The sequence below is a fragment of the Procambarus clarkii genome, chromosome 34 (assembly GCF_040958095.1).
Source record: "Procambarus clarkii isolate CNS0578487 chromosome 34, FALCON_Pclarkii_2.0, whole genome shotgun sequence".
Taxonomy (NCBI): domain Eukaryota; kingdom Metazoa; phylum Arthropoda; class Malacostraca; order Decapoda; family Cambaridae; genus Procambarus; species Procambarus clarkii.
The window spans coordinates 20,439,185-20,464,653 of NC_091183.1; the positions used below are offsets into that span (position 1 = coordinate 20,439,185).

The window sequence follows — 25,469 nt, forward strand, 5'->3', positions numbered from 1 at the left end:
CGAAATTTTTTATAGCTCATATAGATGATTTTTGCTGGGTGATGATGGTTTTGAGGTAGTTTGCAGTAGTTGAAGCCCAAGCAACAATGCGTTCTTCTACACACTCCTGGTCTCCTCACACTTCTGGTCTCCTCACACTCCTGGTCTCCTCACACTCCTGGTCACCTCACACTCCTGGTCACCTCACACTCCTGGTCACCTCACACTGCCACACTCCTAACACTGCTCAACCCGCTAGACCACACTGAATGTTCAAAAGAATTAGAAGTCATCAAACCCTTAACCCAATCCCTTAACCCGACAGACCCTTAATAGCATTCGGTGGTCAATTTTGGGGACAGATATTTGATCGAATCTTCTCGCATGTTTAGTGTTATCAGTGTTGAAGGTCGCTTGCTTAAGAGCGACTTGATAGTTTGATGAATACGTTCTAGAGATCCCTGTGAAGCAGGATGATAGAGGCTAGACAATACTTGAGTTATGTTGAACTACTTAAGGGTTTTCTTAAATAACTCAGTGGTGAAGTTTGTGCCTCAATCGGTTTGAATCTCTTTGGAAAATCCGTACTGTGTGAACTTCGGCTTTCAAAAAATACTTTGTAGAGCAGCTGTGTCTCTCAAAATGTTTACCTTGACCTTTCCATCAGAATCTCCACAGTTGGCTGAGACAGTTCCTGGATACACATGTCTGTTAAAAAAAAAGAAAGATCAGAAGTTGGAACATCGGTATGCGTTATAGTCTTACAGGCTTGGGAGGTTGAGATTTAGGCCTAGGTGAATCGTTACTAGTTTTACAGTGGGGATTGGTACATTTCTCGATGGTGTTTCCATACAATTTACAATACCTGCAGTAGAGTGTATAGTAAACATCGGCATGACTTACTTTAGTAGGGCTGGACCAAGATGGTTTACTGGAATAGGAATCATATGATTTGTGAATTAAACTATAGGTATCAGCCAACCGTGCACACCTACTGTGGTTCGTCTCCCCTTTATCTGAAAGGTAAAGACGTACGGGGGTAGGTACACGACACATAAATTCTTTCAGGAGTATGAGGTTAATTAATTATGGAAAAGTGGTGATCTGGGCCGACTCCAGCCACTTCATAAAATACCTTGTCTTCCTCGGTCCATACTCTACACTGATGGTGGCACTGGCCAAATGATACAAAAATACGTTATAATATTGTTATTGAATTTTTCCTGTTTTATGTTGTCTGGCTTATTTGGATGAAGTGTAGTTAAGACAAAAATAGATGTTTTCATATAATTGATAACCGAGGGTCAAAATCCAATATTCATATCCATAGTCAAGGACTGTAATAAAATATTACTTTGCTGGCATGCTGTACTGAACCATTCGTAGACGACTTACATACCGGTCAGGGTGATGGACATGACAGAAGCGGCCTCAGTGGGATCCACTTACGCTGGAGAGTCAATGCGATGGAAGCTGCCTATAACTGGTTTGACGGCTGCCATTGTTAGTACCATCGCCACACATGTACCAAGAGAATTGGAGCCTACAGATATACCAATATTTATTTCCAGGGATTACCAAAATGAACTAATTTTATTGTTAATTCAATCTGTAAAGGTTTCCTCAGCTATTCCAGTAATTTGTTTACAAGAAAAAATACTTTGCAGGAATGTGTATTAGTACATAAACGACACCAGTATTTTTGTAAGACATTGATTTAAACTATTACAGTGGTTAATCTCACGTTCTCTCTATGATCCAAGTTTTGTATTGATGAGTATTGACGAACAAATGATTTGTGAAATTTAATAATAATAATAATAATAATTTTTATTTAGGCAAAGGTACATACATAAAGAGATTTTACAAAGTTTGTTGGCTTTATAGATAAGAGCTAGTACATACAATGCCTAAAGCCACTATTACGCAAAGCGTTTCGGGCAGTTTTGCAGCTTGCAGCTTGCAATTTGCAATTTGGCAGCTTGCAGCTTCCGTCAACCTGCTTTCAAGTGAAAGGGAATTTGGAACCGATATTATATAAAATATCTTGGATGATATTTTATAAAATAAACATTGATGTATACTTTAGAACTCATTTGGTATTTTCCTTTGTAGTCATAATGCATCCTTAATAATTTAAGATATGTCTCACATATGCATATATTTCTGATCCCCACAGGTGCAGCGATACCTTTGTGTCCAGACAAGACAAATGGCAGTCAACACCTTGTGGATCAACTTGGTAGGACTGGTGATTTTAATGGTTACTTGTTCCTTTGGGGGGATGGTTGTGTACGCCAAGTACTATGACTGTGACCCAGTCCGTGCTGGAGTTGTCACTAAGGAAGACCAGGTCTTCCCACTCTTCGTCATGGACACCCTTGGGCAGTGGCAGGGTCTTCCAGGACTGTTCGTTGCTGGCATATTCGCTGGAGCTCTCAGGTATGATTACTCCTCTAGTAATATTTTTATTATAAAAATCTGTGTGTATAAATCTGTGCAAACACTCCACGCAAATAGAAGGACACAGTCATTGGAACTCACTCACTAATGAATTAAAAAAATGTCCAGCCTATGGCATATTTAAAAGTAAAACCAAAACGTTCCTAATTTCATCTTCATACTTTCCTACCTAGTCCGTCAAACTCACACTTTATCTTGTCCTACCTACTTCCCAATATTAGTACTTAAGACATATATCCTTACCAGTGTAATCACCGAGGTCAACTTATGTTGTAGTTATTTGTTGATATAAAACCTTGCTACAGTGTACCTTTTCATCTTACCTGATATGTTAGATTAAGGACCTGCCCAAAACGCTATGTGTATTAGTGGCTTTGCAAGAATGTGAAAATACCAATCTTATGTAATCTCACCAACCCATTGTACCTTCTTGCCAAAAAATTATTATTAATAATTATAAAAGGAGCTATTTATATATATTTTGCAATACAGCAGTTTGTGGGATACAGTCATAACAGGATCGCTCTTGATAGTATCTGAGAGTGTACTTACAGACATCCAGAAATATAAGAATTGATAATCATCTCATATTAAACAAATACATTTTTCAAAATCACACATCATATTAGCCAATTTGCTGTTTTATTAACACATTTAGGTACATCTGCATTTGTGTATCTACCCTAGCCTATATGAAAGGGAGTACGGTGTGTCTCAAGAACAAATGTTAAAAATTGTTACAAAATGTAATATTAAAAATCCCCATCTCCCAATATAATTAGTCGCAAAGGCCTTATGATTAGTACTCTGCACTGGCAAAATTTTAATCCATAATGAGGATATCACCAAGAACGCCATAGTGAGTAAGATAGTAGTGATACTAAAAAGTCCCTATCATGCAGGATGGTTAGTCAAACATGGCAATGTAATCAGTAGCCTGCACAGGAAAATTTTGAGTGCATTATGAAGATATTCTCACGAACACGATTTTATATTTTTTATTTATTTATATATACAAGATTTCTTACATTCTTATACAGCCACTAGCATGCATAGCATTTTGGGCAGGTCCCTAATCCTAGTATTCCACGGAATACGACCCATCAAATCGTTGAACAACCAGGTACCCATTTATATCTGGGTGAACAGAGGGTACAGTTAAGGATTGGGGCCAAGTAAACCCTCCCCAGTCAGAATACAAACCCAGGCCAGAGTGCTTGCGAACCACTAAGCGAGTGTTTTACCACTACGCCACACGGACTGATGAAGTTAATAAAGTAATTGCAAAGCGCCAGCTACTTCATGCTGGTTGGTCTGAACTGTGTAATAACTAGGAATACAGTTCCATAGTGGGTGAGATAATAATCCAACTTGTTAATCTGTTGTTGTCTATCAGCACCGTTTCTTCCGGGATGAACTCCCTCGCAGCCATCGTGTTGGAAGACTTCGTCAAGAACGGGTGTTATCCAGGCATCTCAGACAAAGCCTGTACCTCGGTCTCCAGGGGCCTCTCCCTCTTCTTCGGTCTCCTTACTTTTGCTCTCGTCTTTGTGACGGAGCAACTTGGCAACATTTTATCTGTAAGTATGCACAAAACTGGCTGGTGTTTAATCGTTTTTATACAACCCATTCCCATATCTTAAAGTATTTTCTAAGATATATTCACGATAGTATATATGTCACATTTGCAGAAATTCCCAATTTTATTGGGAATGAAAGTCTCCAATACGTGGCTGTTATATTTACGTCCCTCAAATTTAATTCTCGAATCATGTTACCAACTAGATCCTTATCTAAATATATATGAAAATATGAAGGTTATTAAGGCAAATAATAATTCCAGTAAAGGTTCCACAATAGCTGCAATTAACTGTCTGCCTGGCAGTTGAGTTACTGATACAGCTCGTTTTCGATAATGCTCCAACGTTTTCTATAAAAATAGGTAGCCAGAGTTTAGGGTAAACAGTAACAGACTACTATCTAATACTATTACTAATCAAAGGGGGAATCCTGTTTCAACCATGACGACGAGCGGACGTCTGAACACCTACTTCACCTGGGGGGCCACCAGCTCACATTCTGTTTCGTTATTTTGGATTTTGGTCCTGCCGTCTGGCTTTCCTATTCAACGGTCCAGATTATTACGACGTCTACCGTTCATATCGTCTTGAGTCACAGGATAGTTGATGGATATTGAACTTTTACTGGATAGTTCTTCAGGCGGGAAGACAGTGTCAGGCGCTGGCTTGGCCGAGAAGTGCCGGAAGTTGGCGGATTTCGGTGTGTCCTCAGTCTTGTTTGGCGGCTGGCTTCTGCTCTTCCAGAGGGCACTTGATGACATTTTGTGTTTTAGTTGGGGGCCGAGTTTTTGGTTTGCTCTCCAGTGTTCTCTGTGTTGGGTGGGGCCAGTGCTTACCTCTCTGAAGGACTCCTGGGGCTCCATAATTTTTTTTTTTGAGATATATACAAGAGTTGTTACATTCTTGTACAGCCACTAGTACGCGTAGCGTTTCGGGCAAGTCCTTAATCCTATGGTCCCTGGAATACGATCCCCTGCCGCGAAGAATCGTTTTTTCATCCAAGTACACATTTTACTGTTGCGTTAAACAGAGGCTACAGTTAAGGATTTGCGCCCAGTAAATCCTCCCCGGCCAGGATACGAACCCATGACATAGCGCTCGCGGAACGCCAGGCGAGTGTCTTACCACTACACCACGGAGACTGCAAATCATCTGCATAATCATCTGCCCATCTGTGTGTTTATTGGCCGCAAGTCCTCAAGTTTCCGCCGACAGCCGTCATTCATTTCGCAATTAGGCTTTGCAATTAACCTTTTACTTATATGCCCTGGCATATAAGTAAAAGCCGACGATCGATCCCTCGATCGTCGTTGCCTCTAAATCAACAACAACCACAACAGACCTAATCAAAGTATTAGTAACTGCACAACTAAATTTACAAGAATAGATTGTTGCTAAACTACAGATTTCCTTAGCCAACGAACATAAGTTTTAATGCCTGAGAACAACACATCACTATCAGTGATGTTATACCCATAACGAATTACTGATGATTTTATATTTATTTATAAATAGTATTAATTTAGTTTGGGTTACAGCAGAGGTATTACTTATTAAAATCTTGTCAATTATGTTTTAATTGTATAATTTATTTATAGTTATATATATATATATAACTGAAAACTCACACCCCAGAAGTGACTCGAACCCATACTCCCAGGAGCAACGCAACTGGTATGTACAAGACGCCTTAATCCACTTGACCATCACGACCGGACATAATGAGATGATAGCCGAGGCTATTTGAACCACCCCACCGCCGGCACTCGAGATAGTAATCTTGGGCATAGCATTTTACCAAATCACCTCATTCTTTGGGGCACACGTGAGGAACACAAATGCGAACAAGCCTGAATGGTCCCCAGGATAATATGCAATTGAAAACTCACACCCCAGAAGTGACTCGAACCCATACTCCCAGGAGCAACGCAACTGGTATGTACAAGACGCCTTAATCCACTTGACCATCACGACCGGACATAATGAGGTGATAGCCGAGGCTATTTGAACCACCCCACCGCCGGCACTCGGATAGTAATCTTGGGCATAGCATTTTACCAAATCACCTCATTCTTTGGGGCACACGTGAGGAACACAAATGCGAACAAGCCTGAATGGTCCCCAGGACAATATACAACTGAAAACTCACACCCCAGAAGTGACTCAAACCCATACTCCCAGGAGCAACGCAACTGGTATGTACAAGACGCCTTAATCCACTTGACCATCACGACCGGACATAATGAGGTGATAGCCGAGGCTATTTGAACCACCCCACCGCCGGCACTCGGATAGTAATCTTGGGCATAGCATTTTACCAAATCACCTCATTCTTTGGGGCACACGTGAGGAACACAAATGTGAACAAGCCTGAATGGTCCCCAGGACAATATGCAACTGAAAACTCACACCCCAGAAGTGACTCGAACCCATACTCCCAGGAGCAACGCAACTGGTATGTACAAGACGCCTTAATCCACTTGACCATCACGACCGGACATAATGAGGTGATAGCCGAGGCTATTTGAACCACCCCACCGCCGGCACTCGGATAGTAATCTTGGGCATAGCATTTTACCAAATCACCTCATTCTTTGGGGCACACGTGAGGAACACAAATGCAAACAAGCCTGAATGGTCCCCAGGACAATATGCAACTGAAAACTCACACCCCAGAAGTGACTCGAACCCATACTCCCAGGAGAAACGCAACTGGTATGTACAAGACGCCTTAATCCACTTGACCATCACGACCGGACATAATGAGGTGATAGCCGAGGCTATTTGAACCACCCCACCGCCGGCACTCGGATAGTAATCTTGGGCATAGCATTTTACCAAATCACCTCATTCTTTGGGGCACACGTGAGGAACACAAATGCGAACAAGCCTGAATGGTCCCCAGGACAATATGCAACTGAAAACTCACACCCCTGAAGTGACTCGAACCCATACTCCCAGGAGCAACGCAACTGGTATGTACAAGAAGCCTTAATCCACTTGACCATCACGACCGGACATAATGAGGTGATAACCGAGGCTATTTGAACCACCCCACCGCCGGCACTCGGATAGTAATCTTGGGCATAGCATTTTACCAAATCACCTCATTCTTTGGGGCTCACGTGAGGAACACAAATGCGAACAAGCCTGAATGGTCCCCAGGACAATATGCAACTGAAAACTCACACCCCAGAAGTGACTCGAACCCATACTCCCAGGAGCAACGCAACTGGTATGTACAAGACGCCTTAATCCACTTGACCATCACGACGGACATAATGAGGTGATAGCCGAGACTATTTGAACCACCCCACCGCCGGCACTCGGATAGTAATCTTGGGCATAGCATTTTACCAAATCACCTCATTCTTTGGGGCACACGTGAGGAACACAAATGCGAACAAGCCTGAATGGTCCCCAAGACAATATGCAACTGAAAACTCACACCCCTGAAGTGACTCGAACCCATACTCCCAGGAGCAACGCAACTGGTATGTACAAGACGCCTTAATCCACTTGACCTTCACGACCGGACATAATGAGGTGATAACCGAGGCTATTTGAACCACCCCACCGCCGGCACTCGGATAGTAATCTTGGGCATAGCATTTTACCAAATCACCTCATTCTTTGGGGCACACGTGAGGAACACAAATGCGAACAAGCCTGAATGGTCCCCAGGACAATATGCAACTGAAAACTCACACCCCAGAAGTGACTCGAACCCATACTCCCAGGAGCAACGCAACTGGTATGTACAAGACGCCTTAATCCACTTGACCATCACGACGGACATAATGAGGTGATAGCCGAGGCTATTTGAACCACCCCACCGCCGGCACTCGGATAGTAATCTTGGGCATAGCATTTTACCAAATCACCTCATTCTTTGGGGCACACGTGAGGAACACAAATGCGAACAAGCCTGAATGGTCCCCAGGACAATATGCAACTGAAAACTCACACCCCAGAAGTGACTCGAACCCATACTCCCAGGAGCAACGCAACTGGTATGTACAAGACGCCTTAATCCACTTGACCATGACGACCGGACATAATGAGGTGATAGCAGAGGCTATTTGAACCACCCTACCGCCGGCACTCGGATAGTAATCTTGGGCATAGCATTTTACCAAATCACCTCATTCTTTGGGGCACACGTGAGGAACACAAATGCGAACAAGCCTGAATGGTCCCCAGGACAATATGCAACTGAAAACTCACACCCCAGAAGTGACTCGAACCCATACTCCCAGGAGCAACGCAACTGGTATGTACAAGACGCCTTAATCCACTTGACCATAACGACCGGACATAATGAGGTGATAGCCGAGGCTATTTGAACCACCCCACCGCCGGCACTCGGATAGTAATCTTGGGCATAGCATTTTACCAAATCACCTCATTCTTTGGGGCACACGTGAGGAACACAAATGCGAACAAGCCTGAATGGTCCCCAGGACAATATGCAACTGAAAACTCACACCCCAGAAGTTACTCGAACCCATACTCCCAGGAGCAACGCAACTGGTATGTACAAGACGCCTTAATCCACTTGACCATAACGACCGGACATAATGAGGTGATAGCCGAGGCTATCGTGCTAGTTATGGCAGCTACTGGAAGGTAGTTGTGCTCTCTGGGTTCGAGTCCCACTGGTGGGTGTTGTCCAAAGATTGTTAATCTTCACTTGTGTTTTATGCAAGTATAGGCTTATAGCTGGACACGAGTTCTCTCACATTGACAGTGGCTTGACGAAAAACGCAGACTAACCTCACACTTGTCTGGTGCCCTCGGGAAGTGGAGATATTTGAGATGTATATATATCTCGAAGTCTCTACTTCTTTTGTAGGGTCTGATGGTGTAGTGGGTTAAAGCGTACTAGTTATCGCAGCTACTGGAAGGTAGTTGTGCTTTCTGGGTTTGAGTCCCACTGGTGGGTGTTGTCCAAAGATTGTTAATCTTCACTTGTGGTTTATGCAAGTATAGGCTTATAGCTGGACACGAGTTCTCTCACATTGACAGTGGCTTGACGAAAAATGCAGACTAACCTCATACTTGTCTGGTGCCTTCGGGAAGTGGAGATATTTGAGATGTATATATATCTCGAAGTCTCTACTTCTTTTGTAGGGTCTGATGGTGTAGTGGGTTAAAGCGTACTAGTTATGGCAGCTACTGGAAGGTAGTTGTGCTTTCTGGGTTCGAGTCCCACTGGTGGGTGTTGTCCAAAGATTGTTAATCTTCACTTGTGGTTTATGCAAGTATAGGCTTATATATGTCGTACCTAATAGCCAGAACGCACTTCTCAGCCTACTATTCAAGGCCCGATTTGCCTAATAAGCCAAGTTTTCATGAATTAATGTTTTTTCGTCTACCTAACTTACCTAACCTAACCTAACCTAGCTTTTTTTGGCTACCTAACCTAACCTTACCTATAAATATAGGTTAGGTTAGGTTAGGTAGGGTTGGTTAGGTTCGGTCATATATCTACGTTAATTTTAACTCCAATAAAAAAAAATTGACCTCATACATAGAGAAAAGGGTTGCTTTATCATTTCATAAGAAAAAAATTATAGTAAATATATTAATTCAGGAAAACTTGGCTTATTAGGCAAATCGGGCCTTGAATAGTAGGCTAAGAAGTGAGTTCTGGCTACTAGGTACGACATATACATATATATATATATATATATATATATATATATATACATGTCGAACCTAGTAGCCAGAATGCACTTCTCGGCCTACTAAGCAAGGCCCGGTTTGCCTAATAAGCCAAGTTTTCCTGAATTCATTTATTTTCTCATTGTTTTCTTATGAAATGATAAAGCTACCCATTTCATTATGTATGAGGTCAATTTTCTATTATTGGAGTTAAAATTTACGTAGATATATGACCGAACCTAACCAACCCTACCTAAACCTAACGTAACCTATCGTTAAAGGTTAGGTTAGGTTAGGTAGCCTAAAAAGTTAGGTTAGGTTAGGCAGTCGAAAAAACATTAACGCATGAAAACTTGGCTTATTAGGCAAATCGGGCCTTGCATAGTAGGCTGAGAAGTGCGTTCTGGCTACTAGATACGACACACACACACACACACACACATATATATATATATATATATATATATATATATATATATATATATATATATATATATATATATACATATATATATATATATATATATATATATATATAAATATATATATATATATATATATATATATATATATATGTCTTACCTAGTAGCCAGAACGCACTTCTCATCCTAATATGCAAGGCCCGATTTGTCTAATAAGCCAAGTTTTAGTGAATTAATTGTTTTTCGACTACCTAACCTACCTAACCTAAGCTAACCTAACTTTTTCGGCTACCTAACCTAACCTAACCTACAAAGATAGGTTAGGTTAGGTTAGGTAGGGTTGGTTAGGTTCGGTCATATATCTAAGTTTATTTTAACTTCAATACAAAAAATTGCCCTCATACATAAAGAAATGGGTAGCTTTATCATTTCATAAGAAAAAAAATAGAGAAAATATATTAATTCAGGAAAACTTGGCTTAATAGGCAAATCGGGCCTTGCATAGTAGGATGAGAAGTGCGTTCTGGCTACTAGGTACGACATATATATATATATATATATATATATATATATATATAACTGAAAACTCACACCCCAGAAGTGACTCGAACCCATACTCCCAGAAGCAGCGCAACTGGTATGTACAAGACGCCTTAATCCACTTGACCATCACGACCGGACATAATGAGGTGATAGCCGAGGCTATTTGAACCACCCCACCGCCGGCACTCGGATAGTAATCTTGGGCATAGCATTTTACCAAATCACCTCATTCTTTGGGGCACACGTGAGGAACACAAATGCGAACAAGCCTGAATGGTCCCCAGGACAATATGCAACTGAAAACTCACACCCCAGAAGTGACTCGAACCCATACTCCCAGAAGCAGCGCAACTGGTATGTACAAGACGCCTTAATCCACTTGACCATCACGACCGGACATAATGAGGTGATAGCCGAGGCTATTTGAACCACCCCACCGCCGGCACTCGGATAGTAATCTTGGGCATAGCATTTTACCAAATCACCTCATTCTTTGGGGCACACGTGAGGAACACAAATGCGAACAAGCCTGAATGGTCCCCAGGACAATATGCAACTGAAAACTCACACCCCAGAAGTGACTCGAACCCATACTCCCAGAAGCAGCGCAACTGGTATGTACAAGACGCCTTAATCCACTTGACCATCACGACCGGACATAATGAGGTGATAGCCGAGGCTATTTGAACCACCCCACCGCCGGCACTCGGATAGTAATCTTGGGCATAGCATTTTACCAAATCACCTCATTCTTTGGGGCATACGTGAGGAACACAAATGCGAACAAGCCTGAATGGTCCCCAGGACAATATGCAACTGAAAACTCACACCCCAGAAGTGACTCGAACCCATACTCCCAGAAGCAGCGCAACTGGTATGTACAAGACGCCTTAATCCACTTGACCATCACGACCGGACATAATGAGGTGATAGCCGAGGCTATTTGAACCACCCCACCGCCGGCACTCGGATAGTAATCTTGGGCATAGCATTTTACCAAATCACCTCATTCTTTGGGGCACACGTGAGGAACACAAATGCGAACAAGCCTGAATGGTCCCCAGGACAATATGCAACTGAAAACTCACACCCCAGAAGTGACTCGAACCCATACTCCCAGAAGCAGCGCAACTGGTATGTACAAGACGCCTTAATCCACTTGACCATCACGACCGGACATAATGAGGTGATAGCCGAGGCTATTTGAACCACCCCACCGCCGGCACTCGGATAGTAATCTTGGGCATAGCATTTTACCAAATCACCTCATTCTTTGGGGCACACGTGAGGAACACAAATGCGAACAAGCCTGAATGGTCCCCAGGACAATATGCAACTGAAAACTCACACCCCAGAAGTGACTCGAACCCATACTCCCAGAAGCAGCGCAACTGGTATGTACAAGACGCCTTAATCCACTTGACCATCACGACCGGACATAATGAGGTGATAGCCGAGGCTATTTGAACCACCCCACCGCCGGCACTCGGATAGTAATCTTGGGCATAGCATTTTACCAAATCACCTCATTCTTTGGGGCACACGTGAGGAACACAAATGCGAACAAGCCTGAATGGTCCCCAGGACAATATGCAACTGAAAACTCACACCCCAGAAGTGACTCGAACCCATACTCCCAGAAGCAGCGCAACTGGTATGAACCACCCCCACCCCCACCGGCGGTGGGGTGGTTCAAATAGCCTCGGCTATCACCTCATTATGTCCGGTCGTGATGGTCAAGTGGATTGAGGCGTCTTGTACATACCAGTTGCGCTGCTATATATATATATATATATATTGTGACGGTAACGCGTTGGTGTTCGGCTGTTTAAGGCTAGGGGTATGGCCTCGTCACATAGTTATAAAAAAAAAATAGAAAAACTGGAACTTCGTCTGTGGTAAGGTAAGGAGAAGACACACAAAACACAAGTAAACTTTAACAATGAAATTTTAATTACGTTAAATAAATCAAAACATGAAAATAATGCACAAACAAATTCTTATAATAAAATCAATGAATCAAAATAATAAGAATTCTTAAATGACAAAATGAAAAGTTACGTTAAGGCAAAATAACAAGAAGTGCAATACAACAGTAAGTGGGAGGTGCTGGAATATTGGCTTAAAGCCACCACCTCTCTCAGTACACTCTAGAGTCTAGCTGGGAGGTGTGCTGGCTACGAAAGCACGGAACATTCTGAGGACTGATGTTGGGGCGACCCCAGACATCAGGTAGTATTGGGGGGCGAGTGCAGGTGCAGCCAGACCGGCGACCAATCAGCGGAGCCGTAGCGATCAACGGGTAGTTTGGTGGTTGGAGTTCGAACAGGTGGCTGGTTGCATACGTTTCTGCTCACCCTGGCAAGCCTTGCTGGTGCTGGTGTTGTTGTTGGACATTTCTTCCATAGTCTTTTTATATAGTTGTGAAGACGTAATTATGGAGGGAAGAGCAGGCTCAATCTCTTGAAGGAGATTATCGTCACAACTCTCCCCCGAAGCCTGCGGTTCTGGAAGAAGTACGTCGTTATGTGGTGGAGTAATGGATGGAGTTGCTTCTACTTCATAAACTCTGGAGAGATCATGGGCTAAGATGTTGTCAGACTCTTGGTATAGCGTGTCTCCAGGTTGAATTTCTGCAGGTAGCAAGCCCATAGTAGAAGACGTTGAGATGAGAAGTGGGCGTGCTGCAGGAGGTGTAGGGTGGTGTGGTCCGTATTGATGGTGGACCGAGCACTTTTCAGGTGTGGAGTGAAGTGCTGAAGCTTCAGGATGAGGAAGAGTAGCTCCTTGCCAATTGTTCCGTAGATCCTTGTAGCAGTAGTCGCTGACAGGTGTATTCTTCTCGCCTCGTTGCTGCATCACGACACCACCCACGTCGGTACCATTGGCGTCGACATGGAGGATGAAGGGCTTATCTGACGAGGTGAGAGTGGAATTAGAAGAGGGCATAGGAGCACGATTATTATCCTGAAAGCATTTGGGAAGATCATTAAGGATTTTGGAATTAGAAAGCGCCGACTCCTTGTCAGTGCTTTCGGGAGAAGAAGCCGGGATGGTCTCACTGTGGATGTAGGGTTCTGTGAAGGTAGAACAATTAATCAAGACAGTGGGAGGAGTACCATTATATTGCTTCAGGAGGTTGACGTGGCACAGCTGGGTCTTCCGCCGCCTATCTGGAGTCTCTATGACGTATGTGTTGTTGCTTCTGCACTCTTTGACGCAGTAGGGTCCTGAAAATCTGTTTTGTAAAGGTGAACCTGGGATAGGGAAATAAGCAAGGACGAAGTCTCCCGGCTTGAATTTTCTTACTTTGCTGGTCTGGTCGTAATGAGTCTTCATTCTCACCTGGGCTTTCAATAGATTATCATGAGCAAAGCGGTGGACTCTCTCTAGAATGTGTTGAAGGTTTTGAAGAAACTGGGGCACATTCTGATGCTCACTGAAGGTGGCATCTCTGAGAGAGTCTTTGAAAGCCTTAAGGGGAGTACGGCACTTACGGCCGTAGAGCATCTCATAAGGAGATACTCCTAGGGACTCATTGGGGAGACTTCTGAAAATACACATTATTAGGTCAATCTGCTTATCCCAATCCTTTGAGGTTTCACTACAAAACTTTTTCAAGAGTGCTTTGATGGTCTGATGACTACGTTCAAGAGAACCCTGTGAAGCAGGATGATAGGGGCTGGACAATACCTGTTTGATGTTGAACTCCTCCAGTGTCCTTTTGAAGAGATCACTGGTGAAGTTGGTGCCACAGTCACTTTGAATCTCCCTGGGAAATCCGTATTGAGTGAAGATCTTCAATAGATGTTTGATAACCGTAGCAGCCGTGATGTTCTTCACTGGAACTGCTATGGGAAATCTGGTGGTAGGACACAGGATGGTTAGGATGTAGGCGTTACCTGAACTGGTCCGAGGTAAAGGACCAACACAGTCTATTATGAGTCTGTGGAAAGGTTCCGCAGGCACCTGTATGGGAATCAGTGGTGCTCTGGGAATGGAGACGTTCGGTTTGCCTGCCATCTGACATGTATGACACTGTTTTACGTACTGTTTGACGTTGTTTACCATACCTGGCCAGTAGTAGTCTTGACGAATCCCATGGTAAGTCTTGTTGAAGCCGTAGTGGGAGAATGCTCCGTGGGCCAGGTGTAGAATAGTGGGCCGCAGGCTGGTGGGAATCACAAGTTGTTCGGTGTTGGCCCAATCGTCCTCCTCCTTCAGTTTACTGGGTCTATATCTGCGGTAGAGCAAGTCGTTCTCTAGGAAGAACCCAGGAATACTGTCGGGTTGAGTCTCAGCCTGGAAAAACAATGGTGTTAAAGTAAGATCTTCCCTCTGCAACTTACGGAACTCCAACTTGGTCAGATGCGGGGGTAGTTTCTGAGGGTCTTGAGGGACAGCGGTAGCAGTAGAGTCAGCTGGCTGTGGACGTTTCTGCTCACCCTGGCAAGCCTTGCTGGTGCTGGTGTTGTTGTTGGACATTTCTTCCATAGTCTTTTTATATAGTTGTGAAGACGTAATTATGGAGGGAAGAGCAGGCTCAATCTCTTGAAGGAGATTATCGTCACAATATATATATATATATGCGTTAACAACACTCCTCTTGTACCTGTCAGGGCAGTCGCTGTTGGCATTTAGGCACATTCCTATGTTTGTTTCCTTAGTGTAGACTGCAGTGTGGAAACCTCCGCCCTTTTCCATGACTGTTACATCTAGAAAAGGGATAAGAGCCTCGTTGGACGTAGAATCGCTGTTTACCAACGTACCTGTGGACGAGACAATCGGAATGATAGCCGACAGAGTGTATCGTGATCCAGCCTGTACTCCTCTTGACATGCCAGAAAGTATTCTGAGGAAACTACTCCAAGCTTGTACTAAAGAGGCACCCTTCTTGAGCCCGGATGGGCACATGTATAAGCAAGTAGATGGGGTCGCCATGGGTTCTCCCCTAGGTGTCCTGTTTGCAAACTTCTACATGGGTACCATCGAGCAAAAAGTCTTAGTCGACATGAACTTGAAACCGGCCATATACTGCAGGTATGTTGACGACATTTTTACACAGGTACCTGATGTCAGACATCTGCAGGAGCTGAAGGAGGCATTTGAGCAGAGTTCCGTGCTGCGTTTCACTTACGAAACGGAAAAGGATGGGAAGCTGCCTTTTCTAGATGTAACAGTCATGGAAAAGGGCGGAGGTTTCCACACTGCAGTCTACACTAAGGAAACAAACATAGGAATATATATATATATATATATATATATATATATATATATATATATATATATATATATATATATATATATATATATATATATATATATATATATATATATATATATATATATATATATATATATTTATATAATATAATATATATATATATATATATGTATAATATATATATATATATATATATATATATATATATATATATATATATATATATATATGTATATATATATATATATGTATATATATATATATATATATATACATATATATATATATACATATATATATATATATATATACATATATATATATATGTATATATATGTAAAATATATATATATATATATATATATATATATATATATATATATATATATATATATATATATATATATATATATATATATATATATTTAGGGGGACCACCACTGGTTTAATTAAAGGGACCCACATCCCACATCCTCGAAGAAAATAAATAGTGTTCAGAGAAGACCTTGTGGATTCTCACTGAATTCTTTAATCTTTTCCTCTCCTACCACCCCTATTATTTTTTTTATTATTTGATTTTATTGCAATGCTACAGTTTACAGAAAACACACACTTATATAACAATATACCAATCAGTGTTCGAAGACCTCGTCCAGCTCCTCGCGGGTCGGGTGTGTACCCAAGATACAGCACGCATTTCCCCTCTGAACAGTGACACTGAGGCGCTGGAACATAAAACTGGCCGCTCTTGGGTCTCTAGTCTTCCCAATGAGTTCCTCGCCCAGCTCCTTCCGGAATTTAAGTACACATTTAACCCAGGCGCCCAGAGTCTCCGAGCCTATTGGCACGAACCTGTAACAACGTTCTAGGTCCCTGTACTTGTTAGTTTTCTGGGTCTCCCTGAAGGTGGCCGCCCCGCCTCCCTCAGCTGCGCTGTAAGGTAGAAAGGTATCAGCCAATGTAGAAGCACACGTGCAGTCCCATACGACCTGTTTACCTTCCCTCCACGGCTGCAGGGTGACTCCATCTAGGCGTTTTTGGCTGTTGTCAGGCCTGCACAACTGAGGTTCCCTTTGTGCTGGGCACCCAGCTGAAGTCAAACTTCTCTTGATCATGTCATTGACTGCTTCATGTCTGGCAATCTTTCCCTGTGTCTTACGACAGATGAGACCATGGCTGCCGTATTGGTCTGCCCGTGCATGACCGCAAATACACGGATGCTCGGTGGAGATAGGGGTGGCAAGGCGCAGGGCAACACCAATACTTAGGGTCCGATGGTCCAGGCGGGTGCCCAAGGCGGAATTAGGGACTGCCAACAGGAAGTCCTTGGCATGGGGCGCTTGCATAGCTAGAAGACGTGCTTTGTCCTTCCTGGAAGCTGCCTCCAGCAATGATGTGGCGATGTTTTCCACTATGGGGCTATCCCATTTGGACTGTTTGCAGTCATTTGGAAAAGTCGGTCGAGGATGAGAGTTGACAAGAGTGTCCCACTGACCGGCTCCTTCCGCGAATTTGGGATCATGAATCCCAATGGAGTCTCTTAGTTATTCCGGTAGTATTTCCTTAACTAATTCACCTGTTGCACTGGTCGAGGATAAGAATGCTGGCAATGCTAACTGAGTCGCCTTGCGAATACCTATTCCCCCGAGTGTAACTGGGAGCGTTGCTTGGTCCCATTGGTCCTCTTGCAGGGAGAGGTTTAACACTTTCACGGTTATTGACCTTAGGAGTGTGTCATATTCTGTTAATTTTGGGCTGTCGAAGGAGGGAGCACACCTTAGGAAATAGGTCACTCTGGGCAAAGCCAGGCACCTTGTGAGAAGGTACAAAGCATCGTGGGCGTCCAAAGCCCCTATCCTTCCCTCCATCCTCCTCAGGTCGTTCAGCTTTTCTTCGAAGACTACCTCAATGGCGCTCGAGCCCAGAGGTGCCCCTAGCAGCACACTGTTGGTGGGAGCGATCACTTGGGCTCCTGGCAATATGATTCGCACTGCATCTATGGTTGGTTGGCTAGATGAGATGATTTCACACTTTAATGGGTTTAGGGTGAGTCCTAACTCCTCTCCCTTAGATTTCGCCAGTTGTAGATCTTCTAGCAGGGACTCCTGTGTCCCTGCCAGGGTGCCATCGTCCAGGAACCAGATATTGAGTTCGCTGGTCAACCTGCTTGTGACCTCTTTAACAGCCATGCAAAAAAGAAAAGGGGCAAGTGGGTCTCCCTGCTGGACACCTTCTGCAGAAACAACTTCATGTTCCCCAAACAGCAGCGTCGATTCCCTACTGTACCCTGCTGAGACGAAGGGGAGTAGAGAAGGAAAACTTGTTCGAACTGCTTCCAGTACCACATCCCTTTTTACCTGGTTGAAGGCATTTTTAAAGTCTAATTTAATTAATGCCTTATTTTCTGGGAGGTGCTTGATATAGGCTCGTGCTGCATGAGCTGCTGCTTCACAGCCATGGGGGACAACAAAACCTAGTTGATGGGGTCGAATTATCGTTGCAGCGTCTATGCTGATTTTTCTGACAGCTGCTCTAGCAACAAGGCGCCGACGTGTGTTACCCACGGCAATGGGTCTGACTCCACCATCTTTATTCTTGAGGGCACAAAGGGATGCTCCAAAGAAAAAGGGTTTAATTGTATCTGGGATCAACCCAGAGAGGCAGTCGTTGACAAACTTCGTGATCTCTGACAGTAGTGTCTCGGCTACTTCGCCGAGAACTGGATTTACCATCTCCTTGAGGTGCTGAGGCCTTACTCCAGTTTATCCCCCTGCCGAGCCTGGCGGAAATGACATGATGGCTTTGTATACCTCTGACGCTTGGAGGAATAGAGGTCCCATGTCTGGGACATTTGTGTCCCGAGCAGTGGGTTCCCATGGTACTCTGGGAGGGTGCTTCTCTCTCAGTGAGTCGGCAGTTGCTGTATTTCTAGGGGCGATTGTTTCTTCGCTGGTAAGTAACCTAATTGCCCCTACTGTGTTGCCCTCTTCAATTTTTTTGGTCACTTTTGTTCCTAGTTTAAAATTGTCATTGGAACTCTTGGGTCTTCCACGACGGTTTTTGCTTTGAGGAGGGATGGGGATCAAGTTGTCAGCTCTGGGGAAATTATTTATTGCCCTAGTGACTGACGAGGGTAGTGACTTGCCTCCTCTTGCAGGTACGCCTAAGCAAATATTGCCAAACAGGAGCAAATTATGCCATGCTTTGATGGTGGCTGCAGCATTAAGATTTGCAGACCGTTCGTTTACTTTCCTTAAAAGGTCTGTATATTTCCCTGCTGCAAATGGGCGCGCTGCTTTAGGAATGTGGGGAAGAGTTCTAGTGGTAGATGCTTTGATGACCCCCAGGAGGTCATCTGATGACATGAAGTTTGCTGGGATGTGTGGGGGTGCCGGGGGCACCTGTGGGCCTTCTCTCTCTACAGGTGCGGTCCATGAACCCTCACAGTTGTTGTGTTGACGTAGGGTTCCATTGTTTCTAAGGCTGTGTGATTCGTCACACACCCGACACGTTCCTCTGAGTCTGGGTCCTCTGGTTGCACGTCTGGGTGCACTGTTCCCTGGACCGTGTTCTTGGCTGAGGGGTTCCTGGTTAGTTGGTGGAGTCCCCTCCATCCCCCGGGCGGTCGGCGTGGGAGGGATGACAGGGGTGGTGGCGGCAGGGGTGGCTAGCTGTCCCTCACACTCACCACTCCAATGGGTACTTGTGTCTCCCTCCCTTTTGTGAGGAATCTGAATGCCTGCTGTAACCTGTGCCATATCTGGGTGCATGGAGGGTAACACATCCCTGCAACACGCACTGTGTGGGCGGTGAATAGGTGGGTGGGAGACACCCAGGCACAGGGTGGGATGGCAAGAGGTACTGTGGTGCGGCGAGGCCGGCGGGCGGGGAAGAGGTGGGGGTTGACCAGGCCTACGCTCAGCTTGAGGGGGGGGGGTCTGGGTGACACTTAAACACTGGTATAATTTTCTTGTATATCACTGCACAATGGTGAATGAATCATACACTTGTATACATATTATCATATCTCACATTGACAGTGGCTTGACGAAAAATGCAGACTAACCTCACACTCATCTGGTGCCCTCGGGAAGTGGAGATATTTGAGATGTATATATATCTCGAAGTCTCTACTTCTTTTGTAGGGTCTGATGGTGTAGTGGGTTAAAGCATACTAGTTATGGCAGCTACTGGAAGGTAGTTGTGCTTTCTGGGTTCGAGTCTCACTGGTGGGTGTTGTCCAAAGATTATTAATCTTCACTTGTGGTTTATGCAAGTATAGGCTTATAAGCTGGACACGAGTTCTCTCACATTGACAGTGGCTTGACGAAAAATGCAGACTAACCTCACACTCATCTGGTGCCCTTGGGAAGTGGAGATATTTGAGATGTATATATATCTCGAAGTCTCTACTTCTTTTGTAGGGTCTGATGGTGTAGTGGGTTAAAGCATACTAGTTATGGCAGCTACTGGAAGGTAGTTGTGCTTTCTGGGTTCGAGTCCCACTGGTGGGTGTTGTCCAAAGATTATTAATCTTCACTTGTGGTTTATGCAAGTATAAGCTTATATTTATATATGTATATATATTGTTGGATATTTCCAACATCGAATACAGCATTGTTGTATTCTCATTACTTAATACTAACCATATTAATATTGTAGTAAGTAAAATTAACAACTCGTAGAATTCTCCTGTACTAATAATTCATCTGTGCATTAGGCTAGAATTCTCACGTCATCTGACGCCAGTATTGCGTCAGATTTCTTTACAGTAAAACACATTATATACAATTTGTGTGAGAATTAAATACGATTCTCCATAATTAAAGCATTCTGTATGGCAACTGATTGCAGACGAATGGTTCTCTAACTAAAAGCCGAATAGAGCTTTAGAATCAAAACGTTTACCTCGCGATAGAGGTAGCGTCATCAATGAATGTTATGGGGAGACATTAATTCCTCTCCCTTATATATTTACTATTCTTGAATAGTTAAATAATAATATTTCGTTCCTCTAAATAATAAACCCGTCCAGTCTTTAGAGTTTCAAGCGCGAATGTGAGAAATATTAATGTTCATGCCAATAATTTGTGTTGTGAACGTTGACTGGGCGTGGGAGGAGGGACGCCATGCCATCCTCAGTACACGTGGGGAACCGAAGAGAGGCAGACCTGCGCTTACCGTACTCACAAAAGACGCCATTGTCCAGCAAATAGGACACGTGTGTCTATCCACAGATGAAAGCCGCCACTGTGAGGCGTGAACGACCTTGCAGATAATATCTTCAACTAGTGCTGGTGTTAAATAAGGGACCCCTAGACTTGGTTCCTGACGACACGTGATCAGCCAACTTGAAACGTACAAATCCAGGATAAGCTCACCTGAATTTGGGATACGTAATTACGGCAATCTTAATACTTACACAGTGCCCACAGTTAAGTACTTTTATTTGATGCATCATTTATAAGTGTATTAATGGCAGGGTGATTGCACGTCACGCGGCAAGACAACACCTAATAACAGGTGATTAGAATTCTATCTGTAGATATCAATAATCTTGAATATGTATTGAGTAGTTAAATCAATTGCTACTGGTAGTTATTTATCTTGCAGCTCGAGAGACGAATTCCTCATGCTGTCTTCTCCATGTTAACCGTGTCATTCGTCGGTGTACCAGACTTGGAGATTAAGAGGACTGCCAGGGTTATCTAAAGGAATCTATTACCAGCTAAGGCTTATTTCTTTTTATTCATAACTTTGCAATTTGATACATTCAGAATGTACAATATAATGTGTGATTTACTGTAACTCATTATTATGCTCATATTCATGTTCTTCTTTGTATGAATAATATTATATTCAACATTAATTATAGGATTAGATTATTATTAATAGAATTAGTGAACGAACCACACTGATTCCTGGACGTACTGACCTCCAGTAATAACCCCGCAATGTAGGTGTTTGAGGTTTGGTTTTTAATAATACAGCCCATTAATTATTCTTATGATCATACTTTCTAGTCATATCCATAGTCACTGGTTTTCTCTAGAATTTTATCTAATGATCTGAAATTCTCAGTTTCCCTCTTTACTTTAAAAGCGGGTGGTCCTTCGTAATTTAATTTACTACTTTAATTATTAATTAATCAGAATCAAATCCAAATATCCCACATTATGGTCCTTCGAACCGGATATGCATTAAATTTATAATTAAAATATTAACCATTAATAGCTAATCCTTGTGTGATAGAAGCTAGACTAACTATTTAATCAATTGTGTCAACTAACATTGTAACACATCAGTTAGCCTAGATCACACTAACATATTGCTACTTTTACCTCATGTATAAAGTGGCTTTAGTGGGTCATAGCCAATTACCCACAACACTTAGACCTATACCTCACACCGAGGTGAGAATCTTTAGGTCACCAGGAGCAACAGCTCACAACTTTTACAATAACACCACCCTAACATCTACGTTAGAGTGGCCTCACCACCTAACCATCATCTATTTAGGTGGCAATGACATCCACCCCAATCGTCATCCAGCCGAGGTGATCAAACACCTCAAAAACATAATTTCTTCTTTCAAGCTCATCAGTGAATCAGTAGTATTCACATTAGTGGAGCCTCGCCAACCAAGCCAACATAATCGTTGGGGAGTAACTCCGGAATACTACCTGAGAGCTGCTAAGTACATAAATTTCAGGCTGAAAAAACGAGTGAGATTGGATGCCACATATATACAATTTACAGCCAGACCTTACAGACAGAACCTGACTAGAGACGGTGTACATTTGTCAGGGGAATCTAGGTTGCATGTGGTTGACAAGTTAATTAACACCATCAACCATCACAAAAGGCTGTGGCTAGCAAGCCAAACTTAACTGTACATAATTATTCACCTGTGTGTGCAAGAGCACTCTTATAAAACAAAAACCCAAAAATACAGCACAACTATATTTACCTTATTGCACCACAATAATCTTTACCCATGTTATTAGGTAGAATTTAGGCTGAGATTGTGCTGAATTTGGTACAAGCCCAGACTAAATAATTTTATAGTTCTTAGTTAGGAATTATTACGACTAGATCTAAAACTAGTCAGTGTTGTGTATATATTACATTATTGTGCTGACCCTCTACAGGGTGGGATAAATTTTGAGATAACTCTGATTGGAGTATCTCCATAATATTTCTCTTGTATGCATTATTTTGTGTATCTATTTTGTGTAGTGCTGGATTATCTCCATTAACTCTGATGGTGATAAGGATGAGCTAACCGGACGAGAACTAATGGTGGAGTTCAGACAGTACACAAAATATCTAGCTATTTGTTGTTAGGTAGGTAGGTACATTCAACCTCAAGTGAGGTGAACCATAAAGTCGTCACCTTAATTTAGGCTACAATTAATGTTACCTGTTCACTAATGAACAAGTATCCAAGCTTCATTAGTAATACATACCCTGACACTGTGAAGTTTGAACCTAAGCCCAACATGGCTACTCCTGAACAATTGAGGAGAACCTACATTGGCCTTAAAGGTCACTTGACCAGATTAATCAATAAGGCTGATGACTTAACTAAAGATAATCCCATTGACTCTTATCATTTAGAGTCAACAGTTAGATTGGCTGATCTGAAATTTGATCAAGTCAGAACTGCAGGTCAATCTTATCTTGCTCTGCTAAATACTGTAGAAATTGACCCTGAGGAAGTAAGTCAAATAGTAAACGACATCTCCCAATATGAAGAGGAGACTCATGATAAAATTTTCAGGCTATCTAAATTAGCCAAACAGTCTGGATCCAATGCCAGCAACACTGGGTCTCACTTCAATAATCACTTACCTGAGGTTCGTTTACCTACTCTAGACTTGCCCACCTTTTCAGGATTAGATACAGAAAATTGGGATAATTTTTGGACTTCCTTTGAAGTTCACATCCATAAGAAACAGTCTCTAGACAAAGTTTCTAAATTTTCATACCTACTCAGTCTTCTCAAAGGAGAGGCTAAAAAGGTCATACATAACCTTAATCTTAATGAGAGTAATTATGAGGAAGCTATAAAACTCCTGAAGTTGAACTATTGCAACAAAGAGTTAAGTATAGCCACCCTTTATTATCAATTACTAGATCTGAATGCACCAAACAGTAGACCAGAGTCACTTCAAAGCTTCAGACTAGAAGTAGAGTCTCTAGTAAAGGCCTTAGGTACTAAGGTTAATATACCTAGTTCTGAATGGTCTATCAAGCTATTGTTACAGAGGAAATTACCTCGAAACGTCTTGACAGAGCTCTGCTCACATTATAATACTGAGTTTCTTACTCTCGATCAGATTTTCGAGGGGTTGAGGATCACAGTTAATAGGTTAAAGACTCATGACAAAATTAAACCTGAGTCCAAACCAATTAATACTGATATTTCAGTCAAACCTAAACAGACTCCAAGTAAGTCTAATAAATATAAATCCAAAACTACTCCATCCAACAAGAAGAGAAGTGGAAATGTAGGTATCTACTCAGTATCTCCTTCAGAGATAACTCATGACTTGTCTACTAAAGAGACTAAGTCTATTAATCAAAGAAAGTGTCTGTTCTGCAATCAGGAACACACCACTCACCAATGCTCTGCTTATCCTACGTATAATGCTAGAGTCAAAAGGTTACAGGAATTGCACAAATGCACTAAATGTATGGGTTCTCATGATCCCAAGAAATGTGCAGTACCATTACGTACTTGCAACCGTTGTAACCAGGGTGTACACCACTACGCCTTATGTAGGAAATCTCCTACACCTACTATGACCACTGGAGAGAATTTTACTAATTCTACTTCAGTGCAATATTGTAAAGTACATCACGAAGTGAATGTACTCGCTACTGAGTCAGGCAACAGTACTACCTTGCCTACTGCTCAGCTTAAATTGATAAATCGAAGATCTAGAATTAACAGTAGAGGTCTCTTTGACCAAGGTTCCCAAAAAACCTTCATCACACAACAGTTGGTAGATGATTTAAATTTAAAACCTACCAAAAGTGTGAAGTTAAACATTTCTGGTTTCCTATCAAATAGTGGACCACGTGACTACAAGGTAGTTAAATTACTAGTTAGACTAGGATCCTCTGCTAGCCCAATCCATGCGGTGGTAGTGGATAAGATTCCTACGGACCTGCAGGTCACAGGATTAGCTCGCACAGCGAGACACCTTAAGCGAAACCGCATGAGGCTAGCGGATCATAAAATAAATTCCGATTGTCTCACAGATATTGGAATATTAATAGGCGCGGATCATTACTACAAGTTTATCACTGGATGCACTAGACAACATGGTATGAATTTGTTGTCGTCCGCAGGTGGCAAATTGCTCACAGGACCCGTGCTTTTCAGACAAGGTCCAGCGCCCACAAACTAACAAACCAATAATGTAATTGTGGCGTGACTAGGCTTAGAGCAGTCACCCCTACGCTTCAGGGAAATAGCCGAGGACTTTGAGTCTGACCCACCAATACATCGTTTGTGGGATCTAGATACGTTAGGCATCATCCCTGAGCAACCAAGTCCTGATGATACATGGACTTACCAGC

General features: G+C 42.7%; 1 protein-coding gene across 2 annotated transcripts in view; it reads left to right on the plus strand.

Moving 5' to 3' along the window:
- The window catches only part of LOC123762009 (sodium-coupled monocarboxylate transporter 1), a 299,587-nt gene that overhangs the window by 165,150 nt on the left and 108,968 nt on the right, over positions 1–25,469 (plus strand). For both annotated transcript variants that reach the window (XM_069335749.1, XM_069335750.1), the window contains exons 7-8: positions 2,159–2,421; positions 3,839–4,022. In XM_069335749.1, coding sequence (XP_069191850.1) covers positions 2,159–2,421; positions 3,839–4,022 — 447 coding nt within the window. The remainder of the gene's footprint in view (positions 1–2,158; positions 2,422–3,838; positions 4,023–25,469) is intronic.